The sequence below is a fragment of the Oncorhynchus keta genome, chromosome 12, assembly GCF_023373465.1.
Source record: "Oncorhynchus keta strain PuntledgeMale-10-30-2019 chromosome 12, Oket_V2, whole genome shotgun sequence".
Classification (NCBI taxonomy): Eukaryota; Metazoa; Chordata; class Actinopteri; order Salmoniformes; family Salmonidae; genus Oncorhynchus; species Oncorhynchus keta.
Window position 1 is genome coordinate 4,687,554 of NC_068432.1, and position 23,297 is coordinate 4,710,850.

The following is a 23,297-nucleotide window of genomic DNA, read 5'->3' on the forward strand; positions in this document are numbered from 1 at the left end:
AGGGAAAGACATTTAAACATCAAAGAGGAGTTGTCTGAAATCTTAACCTGTTATTACATTCTGGCCACAAACACAGTCACAAAGAAAATAAGGAGTAAGATTAGGAGAATCCTGGTATTTCCAGACGAGGGTGGTAACCACAGCTTTAGTCACAGGCAGCGAAGCGGCCCACTGCAGTAGTGGAAAGAGTGCCACCTGTTGGTCTTTCAGTGTAACTTCCATTAGCCTGAAGCCTGTTTTCCCCTGGTGGATGTCTCTGCTGGTGCAGTCTTATCTGTCTGTCTCTGAGTGTGTGTTCCAAAAGTTGTTACAGGGTGGTATAACTCAGGCATTTTCCACAATGGCAAATACATTTTATTTTAAAAAGTGAATGTGTAATTTGAAAAAATTACATTCATCCGCCGCCATCATTTCATGTTTCAGCATGATAATGCAAGGCCCCATGTCGCAAGTATCTGTACACCTGGAAGCTTAAAATGGCTTGCATACTCACCAGACATGTCACCCATTGAGCATGTTTGGGATGCTCTGGATTGACGCGTACAAGAGATTATTCCAGTTCCTGCCAATATCCAGCAACTTTGCACAGCCATTGAAGAGGAGTGGGACAACATTCCACAGGCCACAATCAACAGCCTGATCTATGCGAAGGAGATGTGAACTCTATGCGAATGAGATGTGTTGCGCTAAATGAGACAAATAGTGGTCACACCAGATACTGACTAGTTTTCTGATCCACATCCCTACCTTTTTTTAAGGTATCTTTGACCAACAGATGCATATCTGTATTCCCAGTCATGTGAAATCCATAGATTCGGGCCTAATGCATTTATTTAAATTGACTGATTTTCATATATGAACTGTAACTCAGTAAAATCTCAGAAATTGTTGCATTTTGCGTTAATATCTTTGTTCAGTGTATATCTACCTTGGTTATTTTCCATGGATTGATACTGTATGCGGCACCCTTTTCTCTATATAGTGCACTACTTTTGACCAGTAGTGCACTATAAAGGGAATAGTGTACCATTTGGGACAGAGCTAATGCTATCCATTGTTGAGAGCAGGTATAAGGGGAGAAGTCCATTGAGTTTTTTCTGAATCCTTCCTCCGTAGGAAACCCAAAGGGAGTCATGCTGACACACGGGAATGTAGTGGCTGATTTCTCAGGCTTCCTCAAAGTCACAGATGTGAGTTCAAACAGACTATGGTGTCACAGACCCTTTCTTTGGGGAAATCTGCCTTGCATTTATCTTTAGTAGGTACTTTCCTCTCATTTCTGTAACTCTGTTAGAGGCATGGCAAACTAAATTGCTTCAAGTCCCATATCTTACATGGGACAACAAGACACAGATGTGTTTATTTTTTTGTGCATCATTTATGTTTCTCATTAGTATCATATTTGACAGTTTAGTGGTGGGAAACAAGTGGTTCTGAACCTGTCTAACTACCGCTTCTCTCCCCCATGCTTGTCTGGCGTGCCACAGAAAGTCATATCCCCAAACCAAGACGATGTTCTCATCTCCTTCCTGCCTTTGGCTCACATGTTTGAGAGACTCATCGAGGTAATGTCCCAAACAAAGTCCATACGAGGCTTTGAGTTGTATTATTACAGTTGGTGTGTGTGTGTGTGCGTGCGTTTCCAGACATGAAGGATCTTGGCAATTGCCCTGGTCCTCGGCCGCAATTGACCTTGCTATTTGGGATGTTAACTTTGCCAGAACCAGTCAGCTCTTTACTGATACCCTATCTGCTGCCTCTGTAAAAGCTGGCTCATACGGTTAAGGGTGTGTGCTTTATTTCACTCGTTTCTCACAGCTACAGGAAACTCGAGTCCCAATTGGCACCGTATGTTATATATTGCACTACAAAGGGAATAGGGAGCCAATTTGGACCACACACTTGGTCTGTTGTTTTCTGTAGCTAGGGTTTCAAATGGTTTCCTGTCCCTAACTACTCATTTAGGATCTGTCAGGAACGACCCTATTCTTTTGATTGACGACAATGGGAAAAACAACAGAGCTGGCACTGGACCAGCTGCAGTACTGAGGGGGTAAAGGAACCACACGAGTTCGACCAGCGTGCCTGTTTTGTCCCGCTGCAGTACGTGTTCTTCTACTGTCAGCGTGTGAGAGGCGGACACAGACACAGGAAACCACCTCTCAGACATGTGCTTCACGTTCACGAGAATACACACATCCAGGCACTGTTAATGCGTGGGACTTCTATGCAGCAACGCAGATACCCACAAGTTAATCCTCAGTAGGAACACCTGATGTTCTGTGTAGAACTCTGTGAGTAGGCTGTGCCTATGCTGTGATATTCCTAGGGCAGCAGGTGGCCCAGCGCTTAGAGCATTGGGCCAGTAACCAAAAGGTCGCTGGATTAAATACCCGAGCCGACAAGGTGAAAAATCTGTCAATGTACACTTGAGCTAGGCACTTAACCATAATTGCTCCAGGGATGATGTACTACTATGGTTGACCCTATAAAACAACACATTTCACTGCAGCTATCCGGTATATGTCACAATAAAACATTTAAACATGTATGCCACATGCAGTCTTATGATACCTGCCAGGGTGCTGCAGTCCTATTATGCAAATCATGTCTGTCAACACGGAGAAGAAGAGAAAATGCGGCCCCTGCAGAGCCTTTCCTCCAAAGTAGGAAATGCTCCAAAGATGGGATTGAATTAGGGTCATGGCTAGAAGGGAGTAGCAGGTTAGGAGGATTAACATAGCAGGTTAGGATAATTAGCTTAAGGTTAGAAAAGGGGTTAGGGTTAGCTAAAATGCTAAACATTTCCACTTTTGACGTTTATTTGACAAAAGCTGGATCCCTTCTAACCATGACCATGTATTAGGTCAGATCCACTTTTAACCAAATGTCTAATTGTTAAGAAACAGAGAAGAGTGAGGAGGTTATAAATGACTATCAGCCATTTGGTTTTTAGGAAGGATAAAAAGGTACTTCTAAAGTATATATAAACAAATATGAACAACTTGGACAAAAAAGTACACAATGCTCACACTATTCATTGGGCTATTCAATTGCTCTATTTAATTACTCTGGAACCAAGTATCATGTTATAAAAAGAAATACATTCAGCATCACTCTGTCAAGGGAAATATACTGTACACGGAACAAAAATATAAACATGTAACATATAAACAAGTGTTTCATGTTTCATGAGCTGAAATAAAGGATCCCAGAAATGTTTATTGCGCACAAGCTTATTTCTCTCAAATGTTGTGCACAAATGTGTTTACATCCCTGTTAGTGAGCATTTTTCCTTTGCCAAAAATAATCCATCCACCTGACAGGTGTGGCATATCAATCATCTGATTAAACAGCATGATCATTACACAGGTGCAACTTGTGCTGCGGACAATAAAAGGCCACTCTAAAATGTGCAGTTTTGTCACACAACACAATGCCACAGATGTATTAGGTTTTGAGGGAGCGTGCAATTGGCATGTTGATTGCAGGAATGTCCACCAGAACTGTTGCCACTGAATGTAATGTTAATTTCTCTACCATAAGCCACCCCCAACGTCGTTTCAGAGAATTTAGCAGTACGTCCAACCGGCCTCACAACTGCAAACCCTGTCTATCGCTATCGTGTGGACGAGCAGAGTGCCCCATGGTGGCCGTGGGGTTACGGTATGGGGAGGCATAAGCTACGGACAACGAACACAATTGCATTTTATTGATGGCAATTTGAATGCACAGAGATACCGTAACGAGATCCTGAGGCTCATTGTGAGGCCCATTTTTTTTTAAAGGTATCTGTGACCAACAGATGCATATCTGTATTCCCAGTCATGTGAAATCCATAGATTAGGGCCTAATGAATTTATTTAAATTGACTGATTTCCTCATATGAACTAACTCAGTAAATACAATGAAATTGTTGCATGTTGCGTTTATAATATTATTTTTAACAAAAACATCTACATATATTTCAGGATGTTGCGCATTCCTGGAAATCATCAGAATTCATGTAAACATTACAGTTTTGAAAACATAGCTTATATGGTGTAAATTGAGCCTCGGGATTGGGTAAATTAAGCCACCTACACATTTCTGTACTTAATGAAATATTACCACTTCCTTTTTAAATCTATGTCTATCTTTATTTTCCAAACACAATTCAACACAATCACAATCACTTTTTTGAGTCTTTTAATAACTCTTATAATCTTTTAACACAGGTTTAACAAACACTTTGTACTTTTTCTAATCACTTTTAGCATAGGCCAGGCCCTGTTGTTATCTCATATCCCAGCGATAATACCTTGCATTACACGTGTGAAAAAAACACTTCAGTTTTCTTAACTTGCCATATGCTTAACCATTGGCTCAACTTACCCTAAGACAAACATTTTGACTATATTATCCCACACAGCTACAAGGATGCACTTTCATGCTAGATTTAGGACCTCATATTAAAGCTTATAGAGACCGCAACTGATGTATAGAACAATCTTAAAATTATCTACTTTGGTTTACTTACAAGCATCATGAAACCTCTTAACACAATAAATTCATTTGACTTGGTGGAAATGTTTTTAGGTCCTAACTTACTTACTTACGACTTTTTCCATGTGGTTTCTTCCTCCACGGACTCAAATGATTCATTTTGCGTATGGCTTCCTAGCAACTAGGGGGGCTCTACTTATCCCTTTGGCTCAACTTACCCCACTCTCCCCAACTCTATGCAATAAGTGCTTTTTGAATCAACGGTCACTGTTTTGTCTTCTTTCTCTCTAATTCCCCAGTCTGTGGTGTATTGTCATGGTGGCCGGATCGGCTTTTTCCAAGGTGACATCCGCCTGCTGTCTGATGACATGAAGGCCTTACGGCCCACCATCTTCCCTGTGGTGCCTCGATTGCTCAACCGCATGTACGACAAGGTGAGAGAACCACCTACCCACACATGCACACGCATAGACTCACACACCTCCCCTCATTCTCCATATCTTATATCAACTCACCCTCTCTCTTGTGTGTGTGTGTGTGTGTGTGTGTGTGTGTGTGTGTGTGTGTGTGTGTGTGTGTGTGTGTGTGTGTGTGTGTGTGTGTGTGTGTGTGTGTGTGTGTGTGTGTGTGTGTGTGTGTGTGTGTGTGTGTGTGTTCCACAGATCTTCAGCCAGGCCAACACCCCATTGAAGCGCTGGCTGCTGAACTTTGCAGCTAAGAGAAAAGGGGCAGAGGTCAGCAGTGGGATCATCCGCATGGACAGCCTGTGGGATAAGATATTCTTCAGTAAGATACAGGTATCCACCTCACCTCCTCCTCTTGTCCTCTCCTTCCTATGAGTGGCCTGACACGGTTGATGTATGAATGGATGGACGGATGGACGGACGGATGTGAAGATTGATACATAGATGTGTGCTGTGTGTGTGTTCAGACAATAAAGGGGGAATATGCCCTGCTGTGGGGGAGGGTATTGGGGTGGTGGGGAGTTGCTCACACACAATCTGCTCTCCTGTTATTCCGAAGCTCATAGCCCCATTCAGCTGGCCCGCCTGTACACTTAGAACAGGGGCCTGTATTGCAGGCTGGGTCCCGGTGAGGAAAGGGTTCCCATTGAATGGGTTGTGAGACGGGCCTCGTTGATTATGCCCCATTGAGTATGGTGGAGGTTGGGCCACCTCTATTGGTATTTCTGGATATAGTGTGGGAGGAGCAGACGCCGTGTTGGTGTTGTCAGCTTGGGGGGCTGTGGGAGAATAGTCGTGTGGAGCTTTGGTATCAGAGACCATGCACATCATATCTGGTTTGTTCTTCGGCTGCACCCTCCTACTCTCCTCTATATCGCCCATGTCCCTATCTTTAGCTCCGCTTCTGCTCTCTCTCTCTCCTGCCCTCCTTTTTGAACATGTGTATCTTGTTCCTCTCCGTCTCACTCGCTCTTGCTTTCTCTACTGCGTCCTCTAGTTCTCTCTGCATAGATTGGAGTTTCCCCCCTGTAGGGGGTCCCCCGCTAAAGTAACCTGCTTGTGTCCATTTTAGTTTAATCCCCTCCCACACTTTCTTCACTTTCCTATACGGTTCTTTTCCTCCCGCTCTATCGAGCATACTCTGATCTAAATATTCATTGAATTTGAGTTTGGGCGTGGTGGCTGCAGACATTCGATCTAATTCGTCTGATGATATGTATAATGCGTTATCTGGTGGTGTTTCATCATACATTTGGTGTTACTGAATATGCCCTGTGTATGTCCCCAGTGTGACCCTTTGGCAGGCGGAATCGGCTGTTGTTGGAGTTTGGATTGTAATAATATTGTGTTCTGTTGGCAGGCCAGCCTGGGTGGGAGGTTACGTATGATTGTGACTGGAGCTGCTCCGGCCTCCCCCACCGTACTGGGATTTCTCAGGGCAGCACTGGGTTGTCAGGTGAGTGACACACACACAAACGTGTATGAGTGCTTAAACCCACACAGACACACACAAGAAGGCACACATACACAAACACATGAGCATGTGTGCACACAGACAAACCACACAAATCACACCCTCCTAATATGCTGTCTATCCTTGCTGGCTGTAGGTGTATGAGGCGTATGGTCAGACGGAGTGTACTGCTGGTTGTACTTTCACCACTCCTGGAGACTGGACCTCAGGTTAGCTTATATTCCCTCTCCTCTTCTTCTCCTGGTATTCTTGCTCACTGGCCTAGAGTAGGGGTGTGTCCCAAACGGCTCCCTTCATATTAACTACGTTTGTCCAGGGCCCGATTCCCTAAATAGTGCACTTCTTTTGACCAGGGCCCATAGGACTCTGGTAAAAAGTAATGCACTATATAGGGAATAAGGTGCCATTTGGGATGCATCCCATATTATAAGGTTTGTTGGGTGCCTCGTAATATCAATCTTCTTACCATCCATTTCTTTCAGCCAATCATCAGTCATTTGTGTCAGTGCCGAGCATGTTGAAAGTGTGATGTTCATTTGTTTTCTGTAAAATATAAACACCTTATCCTGCACCACTCGGCGCAAGTCTCCAATTTTACTATAGTGGAAACAAAATGACACAGAGATAGCATGCTGCGTGTCGGGAACACATTATCGTATATCGCCCGCCAGGAGATAGTGTTATTAGTCAGTGTTATTAGTCAGAGTCACATGCTTTCAGCCTCACACAACCGTTGAGGTTTTATGTTTTCAGCTCTGCGGCTATGGGACGCAGGGGCCACCTTTCTGCACCACAACCATTTCCCATCTGTAACGTGTGAGAACAGGGCTGACGGGTCGGTAGACCTGACCAGATTTGGGTCAAAGGCCTGTGGATCACATCCAGTATTTACCCACGCACCCTGTTGTTGTTCTGTGTTTTACAACAGGTTCACAACAGGTTTACAACAGGTTCGGAGTTGCAGTATGATAACGAATATGTATTATCTCGGTGAAACAGCCATGGCCAAAGGTTACACTGGGAAAGTAATGAGCTGCGGTACTTGTGGGTTAATGGTTGTTAAAGGAACTGAAACACCGAACCCAGACATCAACCCATTAAATCCTCTGTGCGTCCCAAACGGCACCGTATTCCCTATATAGTGCACTACTTTAAACCATGCACTATATAGGGAACAGGGAGCCATTTCCGAACGCAGACGTCGATCATCCCCTGTCTGCCTCTTGTTATTTCACGAGGCAGAACTTGCTGTTGCGGTTACCAGTAGATAGGTCCTTTCTTCACAGGGCAGGAGTGGATCATGTTGTTCAAAAAGCGAATCCGTTCACGCTCATAATAAGGCCCTGTGCTCTTACAGTACCTAATCAGTGGGCTAGCTCAGTGTTAGTTTGGATCAGACAACTGAATGTGTGAAACGACATCAGACAAAACTGAATCAGGGGTGTCAGGGGGAATGACAAGTCAAGATCATCAAATGCCCTAGAATTGGTCTTTGGTTTTGTGCCATGCATTTTTTAAATGTTTAGCCAGTGTGGATAGACGTATGACTTCAACTGTTGTGCAGGCCTGATTGTCAAATGACACGAAGTATTGCCTATTTCCACAAAATATTGTCGTGGCTCATATGCACATTGTAAGTTGTAAAAGTAATGTAGCTCGTGTCCCATCCATAACATCAACATGTGAAAGTGGTGCGTTTCTATATTTTGTAGTAAAAAAAAGAGATCAAGATAAGTATTTCCAATGACATCAACCAATCAGTAGGCAATGCCTACTAAAATCACGACGCTCACCAATGATGTCATTGGAAATGGTGTCTCTTTTTTACTACAAAACCAAGAAATGCGCAATTTTCACACGTGTTGATGTTGGGGGTGGTGCTGAAGCAAGGTAGTTAACCCACTGCTCCCCGGGCGCCGAAGACTTGGATGTCGATTAAAGCAACCACCGCAACTCTCTGATTCAGAGGGGTTGGGTTAAATGCGGAAGACACATTTCAGTTGAATGCATTCAGTTGTACAACTGACTAGTTATCTCTTTCCCAATTAGGGAGAAAACTATTCCACGGGTGATGCTAACGAAAGGGTAGACTAATCAAATCACATCAAATGTATTTATATAGCCCCTCGTACATCAGCTGATATCTCAAAGTGCTGTACAGAAACCCAGCCTAAAACCCCAAACAGCAAGCAATGCAGTGTAGAAGCACGGTGGCGAGGGAAAAACTCCCTAGAAAGGCCAAAACCTAGGAAGAAACCTAGAGAGGAACCAGGCTATGTGGGGTGGCCAGTCCTCTTCTGGCTGTGCCGGGTGGAGATTATAACAGAACATGGCCAAGATGTTCAAATGTTCATAAATGACCAGCATGGTCAAATAATAATAATCACAGGCAGAACAGTTGAAACTGGAGCAGCAGCACGGCCAGGTGGACTGGGGACAGCAAGGAGTCATCATGTCAGGTAGTCCTGAGGCATGGTCCTAGGGCTCAGGTCCTCCGAGAGAGAAAGAAAGAGAGAAAGAGAGAATTAGAGAGAGCGTACTTAAATTCACACAGGACACCGGAGAGGACAGGAGAAGTACTCCAGATATAACAAACTGACCCTAGCCCCCCGACACATAAACTACTGCAGCATAAATACTGGAGGCTGAGCTAGGATGGGTCAGGAGACACTGTGGCCCCATCCGATGACACCCCCGGACAGGGCCAAACAGGAAGGATATAACCCCACCCACTTTGCCAAAGCACAGCCCCCACACCACTAGAGGGATATCTTCAACCACCAACTTACCATCCTGAGACAAGGCTGAGTATAGCCCACAAAGATCTCCGCCACGGCACAACCCAAGTGGGGGCGCCAACCCAGACAGGAAGATCACATCAGTGACTCAACCCACTCAAGTGACGCACCCCTCCTAGGGACGGTATGAAAGAGCCCTAGTAAGCCAGTGACTCAGCCCCTGTAATAGGGTTAGAGGAAAGAGGGGAACCGGCCAGGCAGAGACAGCAAGGGCGGTTTGTTGATCCAGAGCCTTTCCGTTCACCTTCACACTCCTGGGCCAGACTACACTCAATCATATGACCCACTGAAGTGATGAGTCTTCAGTAAAGACTTAAAAGTTGAGACCGAGTTTGCGTCTCTCACATGGGTAGGCAGACCATTCCATAAAAATGGAGCTCTATAGGAGAAAGCCCTGCCTCCAGCTGTTTGCTTAGAAATTCTAGGGACAATTAGGAGGCCTGCGTCTTGTGACCGTAGCGTACGTGTAGGTATGTACAGCAGGACCAAATCCGAGAGATAGGTAGGAGCAAGCCCATGTAATGCTTTGTAGGTTAGCAGTAAAACATTGAAATCAGCCCTTGCCTTGACAGGAAGCCAGTGTAGGGAGGCTAGCACTGGAGTAATATGATCATTTTTTGGGGTTCTAGTCAGGATTCTAGCAGCCGTATTTAGCACTAACTGAAGTTTATTTAGTGCTTTATCTGGGTAGTCGGAAAGTCGAGCATTGCAGTAGTGTAACCTAGTAGTGACAAAAGCATGGATTAATTTTTCTGTATAATTTTTGGACAGAAAGTTTCTGATTTTTGCAATGTTACATAAATGGAAAAAAGCTGTCCTTGAAACAGTCTTGATATGTTCTTCAAAAGAGAGATCAGGGTCCAGAGTAACGCCAATGTCCTTCACAGGTTTGTTTGAGACGACTGTACAACCATTAAGATTAATTGTCAGATTCAACAGAAGATCTCTTTGTTTCTTGGGACCTAGAACAAGCATCTCTGTTTTGTCCGAGTTTAAAAGTAGAAAGTTTGCAGCCATTCACTTCCTTATGTCTGAAACACATGCTTCTAGCGAGGGCAATTTTGGGGCTTCACCATGTTTCATTGAAATGTACAGCTGTGTGTCATCCGCATAGCATTGAAAGTTATTATTATGTTTTCGAATGACATCCCCAAGAGGTCAAATATATAGTGAAAACAATAGTGGTCCTAAAACGGAACCTTGAGGAACACCGAAATTTACAGTTGATTTGTCAGAGGAGAAACCATTCACAGAGACAAACTGATATCTTTCCGACAGATAAGATTTAAACCAGGCCAGAACTTGTCCGTGTAAACCAATTTGGGTTTCCAATCTCTCCAAAAGAATGTGGTGATCGATGGTATCAAAAGCAGCACTAAGGTCTAGGAGCACGAGGACAGATGCAGAGCCTCAGTCTGATGCCATTAAAAGGTAATTTACCACCTTCACAAGTGAAGTCTCAGTGCTATGATGGGGTCTAAAACCAGACTGAAGCATTTCGTATACATTGTTTGTCTTCAGGAAGGCAGTGAGTTGCTGCGCAACAGCCTTTTCTAAACATTTTGAGAGGAATGGAAGATTCGATATAGGCCGATAGTTTTTTATATTTTCTGGGTCAAGGTTTGGCTTTTTCAAGAGAGCCTTTATTACTGCCACTTTTAGTGAGTTTGGTACACATCCGGTGGATAGAGAGCCGTTTATTATGTTCAACATAGGAGGGCCAAGCACAGGAAGCAGCTCTTTCAGTAGTTTAGTTGGAATAGGGTCCAGTATGCAGCTTGAAGGTTTAGAGGCCATGATTATTTTCATCATTGTGTCAAGAGATATAGTACTAAAACACTCTCTTGATCCTAGGTCCTGGCAGAGTTGTGCAGACTCAGGACAACTGAGCTATACAGGGTGAGGGGTACTGTGGTCAATGTCTCCACCTAGTGGTAAAATACAGAGAAGCAAACAGTAAAACAATTGGAAGGGGAGCATATTTCAACTGCAGTAAATATAATTGATGTAAAACCACTACTATAATTTTTTTTTTTTTTTTTTTTTTGGGGGGGTGACAGTTAAACAAAACTAGGGAGAACATCAAAAGCAAAAAGGACTAACTGGTTCTAACAATAGTGCGCTAGTGAGCTTTTCTCATGAATGTATATGAAGTACAAATGGCTCCAATAGCCAAAGTATCACTTTGTTTAAGGGGGAGGCATTCACAAAAACACACTATAGTCCTTCTCTAGGTTAAGACCTCTGGGGACTAAAGTATTGATCCAGAACATCTCTCTGGGCTGTCGATGTTTGTCAACGTCAACGTCGCAACAGCGTTTGTTTTTGCTAACTCATTCAATTCCAAAATAACTCACAAGCTGAGTGTCCTCTCTTTTTTAAACAGAGGGACACTGGGCTGTTGAGGTCATAACATTGAATGGCACTTCGGCGCTCACACATTCTAGTGCGTAACTTCCTTGAGGTCTCGCCTACGTTAAATAAGTTGCACAGGCAGCAAATCACATAGATCACACTGCGAGAATTGCAGTTGATGGTACCTTTGAATTTAGGGTCACGATCCGATCTGGGGTGCAGGAAACATCATACATTTGGTGTTACTGGCATTGGGTACAATTGCCACACGTGCAGTTGCTGGGAGGAACAGGCAGGATGTTGGTCTTGTTTGCGCTTTGGCTTAGATCGGACAACATTGTCTTACATGTTTTTAGCGCTATGTCAAGCAGCATGGGAGGCTGCTGAAATGTATTGCCTAGAGCTGGGTCTAAGCAGAGAATATGCCAACATGTTTTGATGATGCCTAGGAGTTCTGGACTTTGCTCAGTGGAGGTAGTGACCATTTGGATGGAGGATCTAGCTCTTGGGCTTGCTCAGTGTAGGTAGTGACCATTTGGATGGAGGATCTAGCTCTTGGGCTTGCTCAGTGTAGGTAGTGACCATTTGGATGGAGGATCTAGCTCTTGGGCTTGCTCAGTGTAGGTAGTGACCATTTGGATGGAGGATCTAGCTCTTGGGCTTGCTCAGTAGCTGCGCTATAGGAATTTCCACGAGTTTACTTGGTTTAACCATGTGTAGCCCTTTGCTCTAAATCTGTAATCTTCTGTCGAATGCACTTTGACTGAAGCAGAAGCTCTGACCCTATGTTGTTAATTAACTTTGAGCATGGAGGAAGTTGTGTGTCGGTGCTCGTTCTGAATAGATGAGGGAGGTACCGGTTTTGGTGACGCCTATGTCCGGGAAGTCCAGACCTCCCTCGCAGGTGTCCCGTAATGAAATTCAGAAATTGGTGAAAGGACACCAGGAAGTTTAGGTTACCCTTGTAGACAACAAACATGTCCTCAATGTAGCATTTCCAAACGTGTCCTCAATGTAGCATTTCCAAACAACCAGGCTCTCAAAAAAAAAGGTTAATTCTAAACGTCTCGTTTCGAATGAACTTTTTCCCCACTTATCCCGAGGTGCAGTTTAGTGAAGTCGGTTGCCATCCTTGTGCCCATGGCAGTCCTACTACACTGCAGGAAGTCGGTATCGTCAAACTTAAAGTAGCATTTGGTGACCATCAACCTCATGGGTTCAGCTAGGAAAGAAGAGGTTGGCTTGGGTTCTCCTGTCAAGGAAAGGACAGCGTTCAATTCCCAGTTCATAAGGAATGACGGTGTACAGGGACTGACCGTCAAAAGACACTAAGAGACACTGTTCTGTTATCCCAATCAGTCAGTCAATAGTTTTAGAAAGTCACTGATGTCTTTGAGATAAGATGGCAGATTTGAGACAATGGGTTTCAGGTGGTTGACAGAGTGAGCTATTCTAAATGAGTCTCCCAATCCCTGACATGATGGGTCTGCCCAGAGGGTTATCCGTGTTCTTGTGTAGCATAGGCACCATGTAAACTCAGCAACAAAAAAAACATTGTTTTTTCAGGACCCTGTCTTTCAAAGATCATTTGTAAAAATGCAAATAACTTCACATATCTTCATTGTAAAGGGTTTAAATGCTTTTTCCCATGCTTGTTCAATGAACCATACACAACTAGTGAACATGCACCTGTGGAAAGGTCGTTAAGACACTAACAGCTTACAGATGGTAGGCAATTAAGGTCACAGTTATGAAAACTGTTAGAACAGGGCGTGTGAGTTTAGAACAGGGCGTGTGAGGTTGTGTTGGAAATACCTTAACACTCGTACTTTTTCATTTAAAAAAAAAATCTATGATTTTGTGATTGAATGCTTCCTCCAATGTCTCCGATCTGTTCATTGTAGGTGGGGTCAGAGGGAAGTGGCATGTAGAAGTTTCAGTCTGAGCCTCACTTCTCAACAACAAAAAACTCCTGTAATCTGATTGTTCTGAAACATGTCTGAAGGTCTACAGAGATGAAGTCATTAATGGGAACAAAAGACGAACCTCGATTCAGGAGGGATACTTCCGATGGTTCAAGATGCTTTAGGGAAAGGTTGACTATTTGGCTTTTTGTTTGTGTAGTGTTGTACCGGTGCGTAATTTTAGTTTCCTCCTTGTTTTTCTGGTCTCATCTCATCCGCCTGTCCATTGGTTCACTGTGAATTGTGCAGTTCACCCGCTTTGTTGTTCCATTGGCATCTGTAGTTCAGTGTCTGTTGTACTAGAGGTGGATACTAGAGTTTACGGGGTGCATGGAATTGTCACAAACAACTAGTCTCCCCTAGCTGGGTTGACGCGGCCTCTTTTATGTCTTCTGGATTGTGCTCTAGGGGCTGACTTGGATAACCAAGAGTACAGATAAACCTCGTTGTAATCTCGTTGTCCCTGTGGAACTTCTCCTTTTTGCACTCTCTCAGCTCATTTTAGGTTTGCTGGTTAGTTGCCCATCTTTCAAACACTCTTCTAATTGCGTCTCCTATTAGGGTTTGTTCTCCTTATTTTGTAGGTAAGAGATTGTGGCTGCCTTCAACACGAAAGAGCATCTATTCAAGGTGTCAGTCCAGGTGTTGGTTAGTCAGATAATGTCACCCCAGGTAGATGGGTTTTGTCCAGTCCTAGTTGGATGTCTTTCCATTCAGAATGGAATACATTACTTGTCCGTCCTCGGTGACTCCAGCATAATAGCATTTTCAAAGGAGTTATCGCTTAAAAGGGTGTCCAAAAATGTATTGGAATGATTGATACTGTTATTTACTCCTTGGGCTATGGTTGGGAGCAAGCTGTCAAATCTTATATGTTAAGAAATGAAGGGTGATCTATAAATGTGAATTGAGGTGCAACCAAAATGTTTCATCACAAGGCGCATCATTCACTCATCATTTAAAAAAGAAGGACATTTCAGCCTTCATCAGAATAATTACGCAAAGGGAATGGACAAGTTCGTATTATAGGGCATTATAGTGTCAAACTGTATGCTGGTTTTCATTATTTCCTTTCAATTTGTGTCCAATTAAAACCTAGACACCCAGGTGACCTTATTGATCAATCAAGTACAAAGGAGGAGCGGAAAAACCCACAGAAACTCGGCCCTCCAAGGAATGAGTTTGTCACCCGATATAGGGCATGGGGAAGACAATTAGGGTGAACTCTTCAGCTGGTGGTGCTAATGAGAGAGGGTGTGGTAGGCTATACAGGTTGGTCCTCAGTGTGAGGGGTGTGGTCAATGTATCCACCTAGTGGTAAAATAGCAGAAAAGGAAACGGTTAAACAATTGGAAAGATAAGGTGAGCATATTTCAACTGCAGTTGATATAATAGATGTAAAACCATTACTATAGAATACATGTTGAATATGTTATATGTCAGGGGTATCAAACGCATTCCATGGAGTGCCTAGTGTCTGCAGGTTTTTCCTTTCAATTAAGCCCTAGACAACCAGGTGTTGGGAGTTCCTTACTAATTAGTGACCTTAATTCATCAATCAGGTTCAAGGGAGGATCGAAAACCTGCAGACACTATTTTATTTATTTTTTATTTCACCTTTATTTAACCAGGTAAGCTAGTTGAGAACAAGTTCTCATTTACAACTGCGACCTGGCCAAGATAAAGCAAAGCAGTGTGGCACAAACAACACAGAGTTTACACATGGAATAAACAAGCGTACAGTCAATAACACAATAGAAAAAAAGAACGTCTATATACAGTGCGTGCAAATGGCGCTAGGCCCTCCGTGGAATGAGTTTGACACCTGTGTGTTAGGTATTGAAAAATAAACAAGAGGGCTAAGTTTTTCAGCTTTTATATATGCTTTTTTTGGGGGCATTCTACTGTAATGCATATATTTTTTGGTGGCAGCTAGTTTACTGTGTAATGACTTGAATCAAACAAATGAAGACATCAATTAGTGCTGTCTGTAAACTCCAAAAAAATGTTGCTCATATTTGTGCTTGTTTTGATGACTAACTAGGTCATGTGGGGGCACCACTACCATGTAACCTTATCAAGCTGGTGGATGTGGCTGAAAAGAACTACTTTGCTGCCAAAGGAGAAGGAGAGGTGAGTTGAATGAAACGTCAAGGATAGTTTTGTTGTTGATCATCTGTACTTGAACAGGGTCACAGACAGTTGGTCATTGAGGCTACTATAGTGGGTATCATAATTATTCACCCCATCGTGGATTTGTTCACATTTTGTTCCGTGACAGTAGGATTCAAATGGATTTGGTTGTGATTTTGTTGTTGTTGTTGTTCTTGTAAATAAACCTACACAAAGTACTCAATGTCAAAGTGGAAAGAAAATTCTACAAATGTTAACAAACTAAGACAAATGTAACAACTAAAATATAGTTGCAAAAGTGTTCACCCCTTTTGTTTGGGTAAGACTTTATTATTTCAGGAGTAGAATTTGGCTTAACAAATCACAAAATAAGACTCCCTCTGTGTGAAATAATAGGGGTTGACATGATTTTTGATTCTATCCCTTCCTCTGTCCTCCATGTGTACGTACAACGTACTGTAAGGTCCCTCAGTGAAGTATTGAATTTCAACTACAAAGACCAGGGAGCTTTTCAAAAGCCTCATGAAGAAGGGCAGTGATGGGTAACCATAACATATCAGACATTGAATATCTCTTTTTAAGAATGGCCACGTTAATAATTATGCCGTGGATGGTGTATTAAACCACCCAGACACAACACATATACAATCATCCTCCTGATCTGCTGCAGGAAAGAAGGGTGTCAGGGATGTCACCTTGAGGCCAATTTGGTGAATTTTAACTGCTACAGAGTTCAATGGCTGTGAAGGAAGAACTGAGGGTGCATTAACAACATTGTAGTCCACAATAATTGCCTAAACGACAGAGTGAAAAGAATGAAAATGTACAGACTAACAAATATTCCAAAACATGACAGAAGGCACTAAAGTAATACTGAAGAAGGGAGAGAAAATGAATACACCTTTTGGGCTTAATGCAAAGCCTTAGGTGTGGGGCAAATCCAACACAACCCATCAATGAGTAACTCCCTCCTTATTTTCAAGCATAGTGGGGGCTGAATTCATTTCAATCCTACTTTGAAACACAACAAAATGTGAAACGATGCAATGGGGGGGGTGAATACTTCTGATAGCCACAGTATGTACAATATGTTAGCATTCGTCAAAATGATAGTTGGGTGCTGAACATATTCTCCTTAATTATCACTTTGTTTTTCTCTCTCTCTCTCTCTCTCTCTCTCTCTCTCTCTCTTTCTCTTTCTCTTTCTCTCTCTCTTATCATCCATTAGGTGTGTGTGAAAGGGCCCAATGTTTTTAAGGGCTACCTTAAAGACCCAGGGAGGACGGCTGAAACGCTAGACACAGACGGTTGGCTCCACACCGGAGACATAGGGAAATGGTTACCTGTACGTACACACGCTTGTCTATGACCCTTCACTTGCAAAGACAATTCCTCAAACATCTCTTTTCCATCCTTGTACAATATTCTATTTTATGGTTGAATCCGATCCACAAGTATCTCAGTTAAAATGTAAGGTATGAGCGTATTTCAAGACAGGATTCAGACCTGTTTCCCACTATCTCCTTATGACGTCTGCCCTCTTCTCTCCTGTCCCCTACACTCCTCAGAACGGTACACTAAAGATCATTGACCGGAAGAAGCACATCTTTAAGCTGGCCCAGGGAGAGTACATCTCCCCTGAGAAGATAGAGAACATTTACATCCGCTGTGAGCCTGTGACCCAGCTCTACGTCCATGGTGACAGTCTACAGGTGAACTAACCTACCTCCCTAACCACTTCTCTTCCTTATCACATCACAGCACGTGGTTTCGTTGCTTGAGCATTATGAGAGATGGTCACTGGACCCAGAACCACCTGAGGATACCTAGACGTCTCAGTGTCCAGACTGTACATGTACCCATGTGCTCTAAACCAAACCCATGCAGTTTTAGTTTTTCTGTTTGTTGCCAGAGGACATAGATAATCAGGTCAAGCCAATTCATTATATATGTCGCTCAATTTGTTTATAAACCACTTATCCAGTCAAGTCAGTAGTGGATTTTCTTAATGCCACAGTATATGCTTGCCACTGTTTATTTACAGCTAGTTTCATAGAGACACAGACTTACTTAGGTCCATACTGTTGCTCCTTTGGGAGCATTGGTCATCGACGACTTGAACACACCCAGTTCTAGTCAGTCTTCACCAGCTCATTCCCTCCCGTGATGTGTGTGTGTGTGTGTGTGTGTGTGTGTGTGTGTGTGTGTGTGTGTGTGTGTGTGTGTGCGTGCATAGAGAGATGTATGTATGAAAATGGAGTCACAGGAGAATTTCCATAATCCAGAAGGAAAAAAAACATGTAAAATGATATATACACTACTGTTCTAAAGTTTGGGGTCACTTAGAAATGTCCTTGTTTTTGAAAGAAAAGCACGTTTTTGTCCATTAAAATAACATCAAACTGATCAGAAATAGGGTGTAGACATTGTTAATGTTGTAAATGACTGTTGTAGCTGGAAACTTCTGATTTTTATTTTATGGAATATCTACATGGGTGTACAGAGGCCCATTATCAGCAACCATCACTCCAGTGTTCTGTTGTGTTAGCTAATCCAAGTTTATAATTTTAAAAGGCTAATTGATCATTAGAAAAACCTTTTGAAATTATGTTAGCACAGCTGAAAACTGTTGTTTTTGTTTAAAGAAGCAATGAAACTGGCCTTTAGACTAGTTGAGTATCTGGAGCATGAGCATTCGTGGGTTCAATTACAGGCTCAAAATGGCCAGAAACAAAGCAGTTTCTTCTGAAACTCGTCAGTCTATTCTTGTTCTGAGAAATGAAGGCTATTCCATGCGAGAAATTGCCAAGAAACTGAAGATGTCATACAACGCTGTGAACTACTCCCCTTCACAGAACAGCACAAACTAGCCCTAACCAGAATAGAAAGAGGAGTGTGAAGCCCCGGTGCAAAATAATTCACTATTTATAACCTTGTCAACTGCTTGACTATATTTCCTATTCATTTTGCAACTTATTTCATGTATGTTTTCCAAAGAAAACAAGGACATTTCTAAGTGACACCAGACTTTTGAACGGTAGTGAATGTTTGGACACACCTACTCATTCAAGGGTTCTTTATTTTTACGATTTTCTACATTGCAGAATAATAGTGAAGACATAGAATAATGTAGTAACCAAAAAAGTTTTAAAAAATAAAAATAGATTTTATATTTGAGATTCTTCGAAGTAGCCACCCTTTGCCTTGACAGCTTTGCACACTCTTGGCATTCTCTCAACCAGCTTAATGAGGTGGTCACCTGGAAGGCATTTCAATTAACAGATGTGCCTTGTTAAAAGTTAATTTGTGGAATTTATTTCCTTAATGAGCTTGAGACAATCAGTTGTGATGTGACAAGGTAGGGGTGGCATGCAGAAGATAGCCCTATTTGGTAAAAGACCAATTCCATACTATGGCAAGAACAGCTCAAATAAGCAAACAAAAATGACAGTCCATCATTACTTTAAGACATGAAGGTCAGTCAATCCAGAAAATGTCAAGAACTTTGAAAGTTTCTTCAAGTGCAATCGCAAAAACCATCAAGCACTATGATGAAATTGGGTCTCATGAGGACCGCCACAGGAAAGGAAGACCCAGAGTTACCTCTGCTGCGGAGGATATGTTCATTAGTTAACTGCACCTCAGATTGCAGCCCAAATAAATGCTTCACAGAGTTAAATTAACAGACACATCTCAACAACTGTTCAGAGGAGACTGCGTGAGTCAGGCCTTCATGGTCGAATTACTGCAAAGAAACCACCATTAAGAAGAGACTTGCTCGGTGCAAGAAACACGAGCAATGGACATTAGACCGGTGGAAATCTGTCGTTTGGTCTGATGAGTCCAAATGTTTGGTTGTAACCAGTCCGTGTCTTTGCTGAGGTGGTGATCGTCATCCACACTGATATGTCTGCGGACATGCAGAGATGCAATCTGGTCATGAATGGGGAAAGGAGAAGATTAATTGGTCTCTGCATGTGGTCCACCGTGAACCATGGAGGAGGAGGACTGTGATGGTGTGGGGGGCTTTGCAGATTGACACTGTCTGTGACTTATTTAGGAATTCAAGGCACACTCAACCAGCATGGCTACTCGGAGAGGGTGGAGAGGAGGATCTGATGGTTCAATTCTGGTCTAGAAGGATGAGAGCAGATATGCCATCCTGTCTGGTTTGCAGAGAAGAGCTTAGTCCCACTATCATTTGTTTTGGATCGTCAGGACAATGACCCAACACACCTCCCGGTCTGTAGTTGTTGACATTGGGCTAGGTTTGACCAAGAAGAAGAGTGATGGAGTGCTGCATTAGATCTCCTGGCCTCCACAATCACCAGACCTCAACCCAATTGAGATGGTTTGGGATGAGTTGGAGCGCAGAATAAAGGAAAAGCACCCAACAAGTGCTCAGCATATGTGGGAACTCTTTCAAGACTGTTGGAAAAGCATTCTAGGTGAAGCTGGTTGAGAGAATGCCAAGAGTGTGCAACGCTGTCATCAAGGCAAAGGGTGGCTACTTTGAAGAATCTTTTCTCTCAAACACCACTAAAATTATAATTGCTAGCCTTTCCTTTGAGTTTGAGTCAAAACCTTTTTGGTTACTACTAACTTTTTTTTAGTTACTACATGATTCTATATGTGTTAATTCATTGTTTTGATGTCTTCTCTATTATCCTACAATGTAGAAAATAGTAAAGAAAATTAAGAAAAACCCTTGAATGAGTAAATTATGTAAAAAGGGCTTCATAAAAACATTTGATTGATAGGTGTGTCCACACTTTTGACTGGTTCTGTATATATTTATTTTCTCCTCTTTCTAACTTCTAATGTTCATATGCTATATGGTCTGTTACTCTTCCAGTCCTGTCTGGTTGCCATAGTTGTTCCTGACCCAGAGACAATGCCTGCTTGGGCCCTGAAGAAAGGCATGGAGGGGAGCTATCGGGACCTCTGTAAAAATACTGTATGTGATATTAAATTAGTCTACATTCAATGGTGTGTTTGTTCCATTTGTTGCCATGATGAAAAGTGTCAACTATGTGTTATGTGAATAGAGAAATAGCCCTAGATTCTCAGTAAACTGATTAAACAAAATGAAAGTGTGCCCTGTTGAACACATTTTTGTTAGGCCCTTTGTTGAATAGGTTGGCACAACACACGGTATCATCTTCGAGAGTCATAGTGTGGTGGTGTTGTGTCTCTGTTTGTGTAAAGGTCCTGAAGAAAGCCATCATGGAAGACTTGCAGCGACTGGGCAAGGCGAGCGGCCTCCACTCGTTTGAGCAGGTGGGTGTGTCAATTGGGAGGTGTTCATTGGTGGGGGCAACTGTCACTCCGTTTTAACAAATGACAAGTATCTGAAAGAGAACTCGATGATGACACAGGATCCTGTCTACATTTTATAATGTCTTCATTCTCTCCTAAGGTGAAAAACATCTACGTCCATAATGAGCTATTCTCGATACAGAATGGCCTGTTGACTCCGACACTAAAAGCAAAGAGACCTGAGCTGAGGGAGTTTTTCAAGGAGAAGATTGAAGACCTGTACGAAAACATCTCCATGTGAAACACGATCCACAAACTAAAAGCCTGGTTCTCAGCAACATCACTCCTCATTCACATTTACCCTTCACTCCACTTCACCCCTATGAAACCACAAAAAAACAGGCTCAAAATCAGCCAAACAAGTTACTGACTGTGGTTCAGGAAGGAATAATCGATTTCTCTTTTGACGCCCGCTGACCGAGTGTTGCCCACTGCCCCACGGCAGCCAATGTAGATCTTCAACCAAATCGGCCTCCTCTCCATCTGGAAACGGCAGCAACAGACAGTCAACAGCCTGCACGTTCCTCTTTCCTTTGTAGGCCTATCAAAACACAACTTAAAAGATTGCATCAGTTTTTCCCCCGACATGATGTGCTCAGAGTTTGCCTGGTGAGAACATGCATACATGGGCTAAGGGCAGTGCATGCAGTGTGCTCTGCATCGTTGGGACTATTGTTACATGATACTTCAACATTTGTCCTGGGATTTTCTGGCCGGCGACAGTCAAACTGTATGGCTTTCTCATGTAGTCGATATCGACAAGCTCCACCCATTTGACGGAGGTTAGAACAAAATGGACAGTGATATTTTGAGTTTACATAGTACAAATGTATAGGCTTTGGAGTTCATTTTGGTCGCAAAGTATCACTATGTAGATGTAGATGTAAGCATATGAATGGATTTTTTTTGTTTTGCGTGTAGTGAGATGAATTGTAACTTTTATTGAATTTTCTGTCATATGGAATCATCACCATATCCTTGTATTGAATGAGTGCATCGATAGGGATTAGGGGGTGGGGATGGGGCAGATAAATCAAATAAATTCTGGAATGATTTATTTATTTTCCATGTCAAGCGATGCTCAATCAAACTAAAACAGGATTATCTTTGCATTGCAACACTGACTCATTTGGCTGGGCGATATAGACAAAGTGTTAACTATGATCACGATCGAGATAAAGGGTCATATGTTTACTATGGCACAAGAAAAGTCTACGTCGAGCTAGCAGATGCTAGTGCCTGCTTCTTCTCAGCAGCCAACAACCACAATGTTGAGCGCCGAAGGTCTATAGGGTATATTTTCTTCAAGTACCTCAGATGATGTTTCATCATCATATTTGATGTCTGATTTTAGTGGGGGAAAGACTGCACTTACAGAGCCTCTGAAATATGTTTGTGGGCAGTAGAACCTCACATTGTCTGTTACAGCTAACCAATTAACCTCCATATCGAAGTTGCATGGGGGTAAGGGTTTCGACTCAAGCTCAAAGGAAAGGCTAGCAATTGTAATTTTACTGGGTTTTGAGTGAACCGAGGCCTGAAGACTAGCCCACAAAGTACATGCCTACATGATTTAGCTCTGCAGGCTAACACAGTGTTGTGACAGTCAGCCAGGGCTCAAATCATAGTGTCCATCACATAGATTAATATAATGTATTTGCAACATCCAGCTCATTTTATTTGGTAAAACGCTATTTACATTTTTAACACTGTGTCCAAAAAAATGATTGACTTAAGCCCTTGGCTCCTATAAGGACCATAGGCCGTTGATGGTAGTCCTCCATCTCACTTATTTTGGGTCAAGTTTTTCAACTTTGCACCAATTGAGGCCGCTCTCAGTCATTTCTGTCTGGACAAATACACCTGTCAGATAAATATCTAACCGGAAATGTTTTTATTTTTAAAAATCCTGAGTCACAATCACAAGTCTCTGCTTACCAACAAGCTGTTCAGAGGATAACATGAATCCACTTCACAGATAAGATGTGATTGACATATGTAGGGGAGAGTATGAGGATTGTGTACATTGCATCTGGCAGAACAAGCATGCTTGTACAGCACTTTTGTAAATTAATGTAAAGTATAAAAGGTAAACATTTTTTCTTTGCATGTGAAACCATGGGACAGGTGAGGAATCAATAAAAATGTATAGTCAAATTCCAACTTATGAATGTAAACAGGGCAGAATATAAATAATCATGTAGTATGTTTAAAAATATATAAATAGTATGTTTTATAGTAAATCTAAATGATGGGCAGGAGAGGAATAAAGCTGTACATGTTGGATATTTGAATACTCTGTGTT

At 42.5% G+C, this 23,297-nt stretch overlaps 1 protein-coding gene across 2 annotated transcripts in view; it reads left to right on the forward strand.

Moving 5' to 3' along the window:
- LOC118390889 (long-chain-fatty-acid--CoA ligase 6-like) overlaps positions 1–23,278 on the forward strand; it is a 78,974-nt gene extending 55,696 nt beyond the window's left edge. For both annotated transcript variants that reach the window (XM_052457634.1, XM_052457633.1), the window contains 12 exons: positions 1,117–1,190; positions 1,488–1,565; positions 4,785–4,919; positions 5,148–5,282; positions 6,310–6,405; positions 6,560–6,632; positions 15,585–15,673; positions 16,902–17,018; positions 17,242–17,385; positions 20,529–20,630; positions 20,882–20,953; positions 21,093–23,278. In XM_052457634.1, coding sequence (XP_052313594.1) covers positions 1,117–1,190; positions 1,488–1,565; positions 4,785–4,919; positions 5,148–5,282; positions 6,310–6,405; positions 6,560–6,632; positions 15,585–15,673; positions 16,902–17,018; positions 17,242–17,385; positions 20,529–20,630; positions 20,882–20,953; positions 21,093–21,233 — 1,256 coding nt within the window. In that variant the 3' untranslated portion in view covers positions 21,234–23,278. The remainder of the gene's footprint in view (positions 1–1,116; positions 1,191–1,487; positions 1,566–4,784; positions 4,920–5,147; positions 5,283–6,309; positions 6,406–6,559; positions 6,633–15,584; positions 15,674–16,901; positions 17,019–17,241; positions 17,386–20,528; positions 20,631–20,881; positions 20,954–21,092) is intronic.
- Positions 23,279–23,297: the final 19 nt, after the last annotated feature.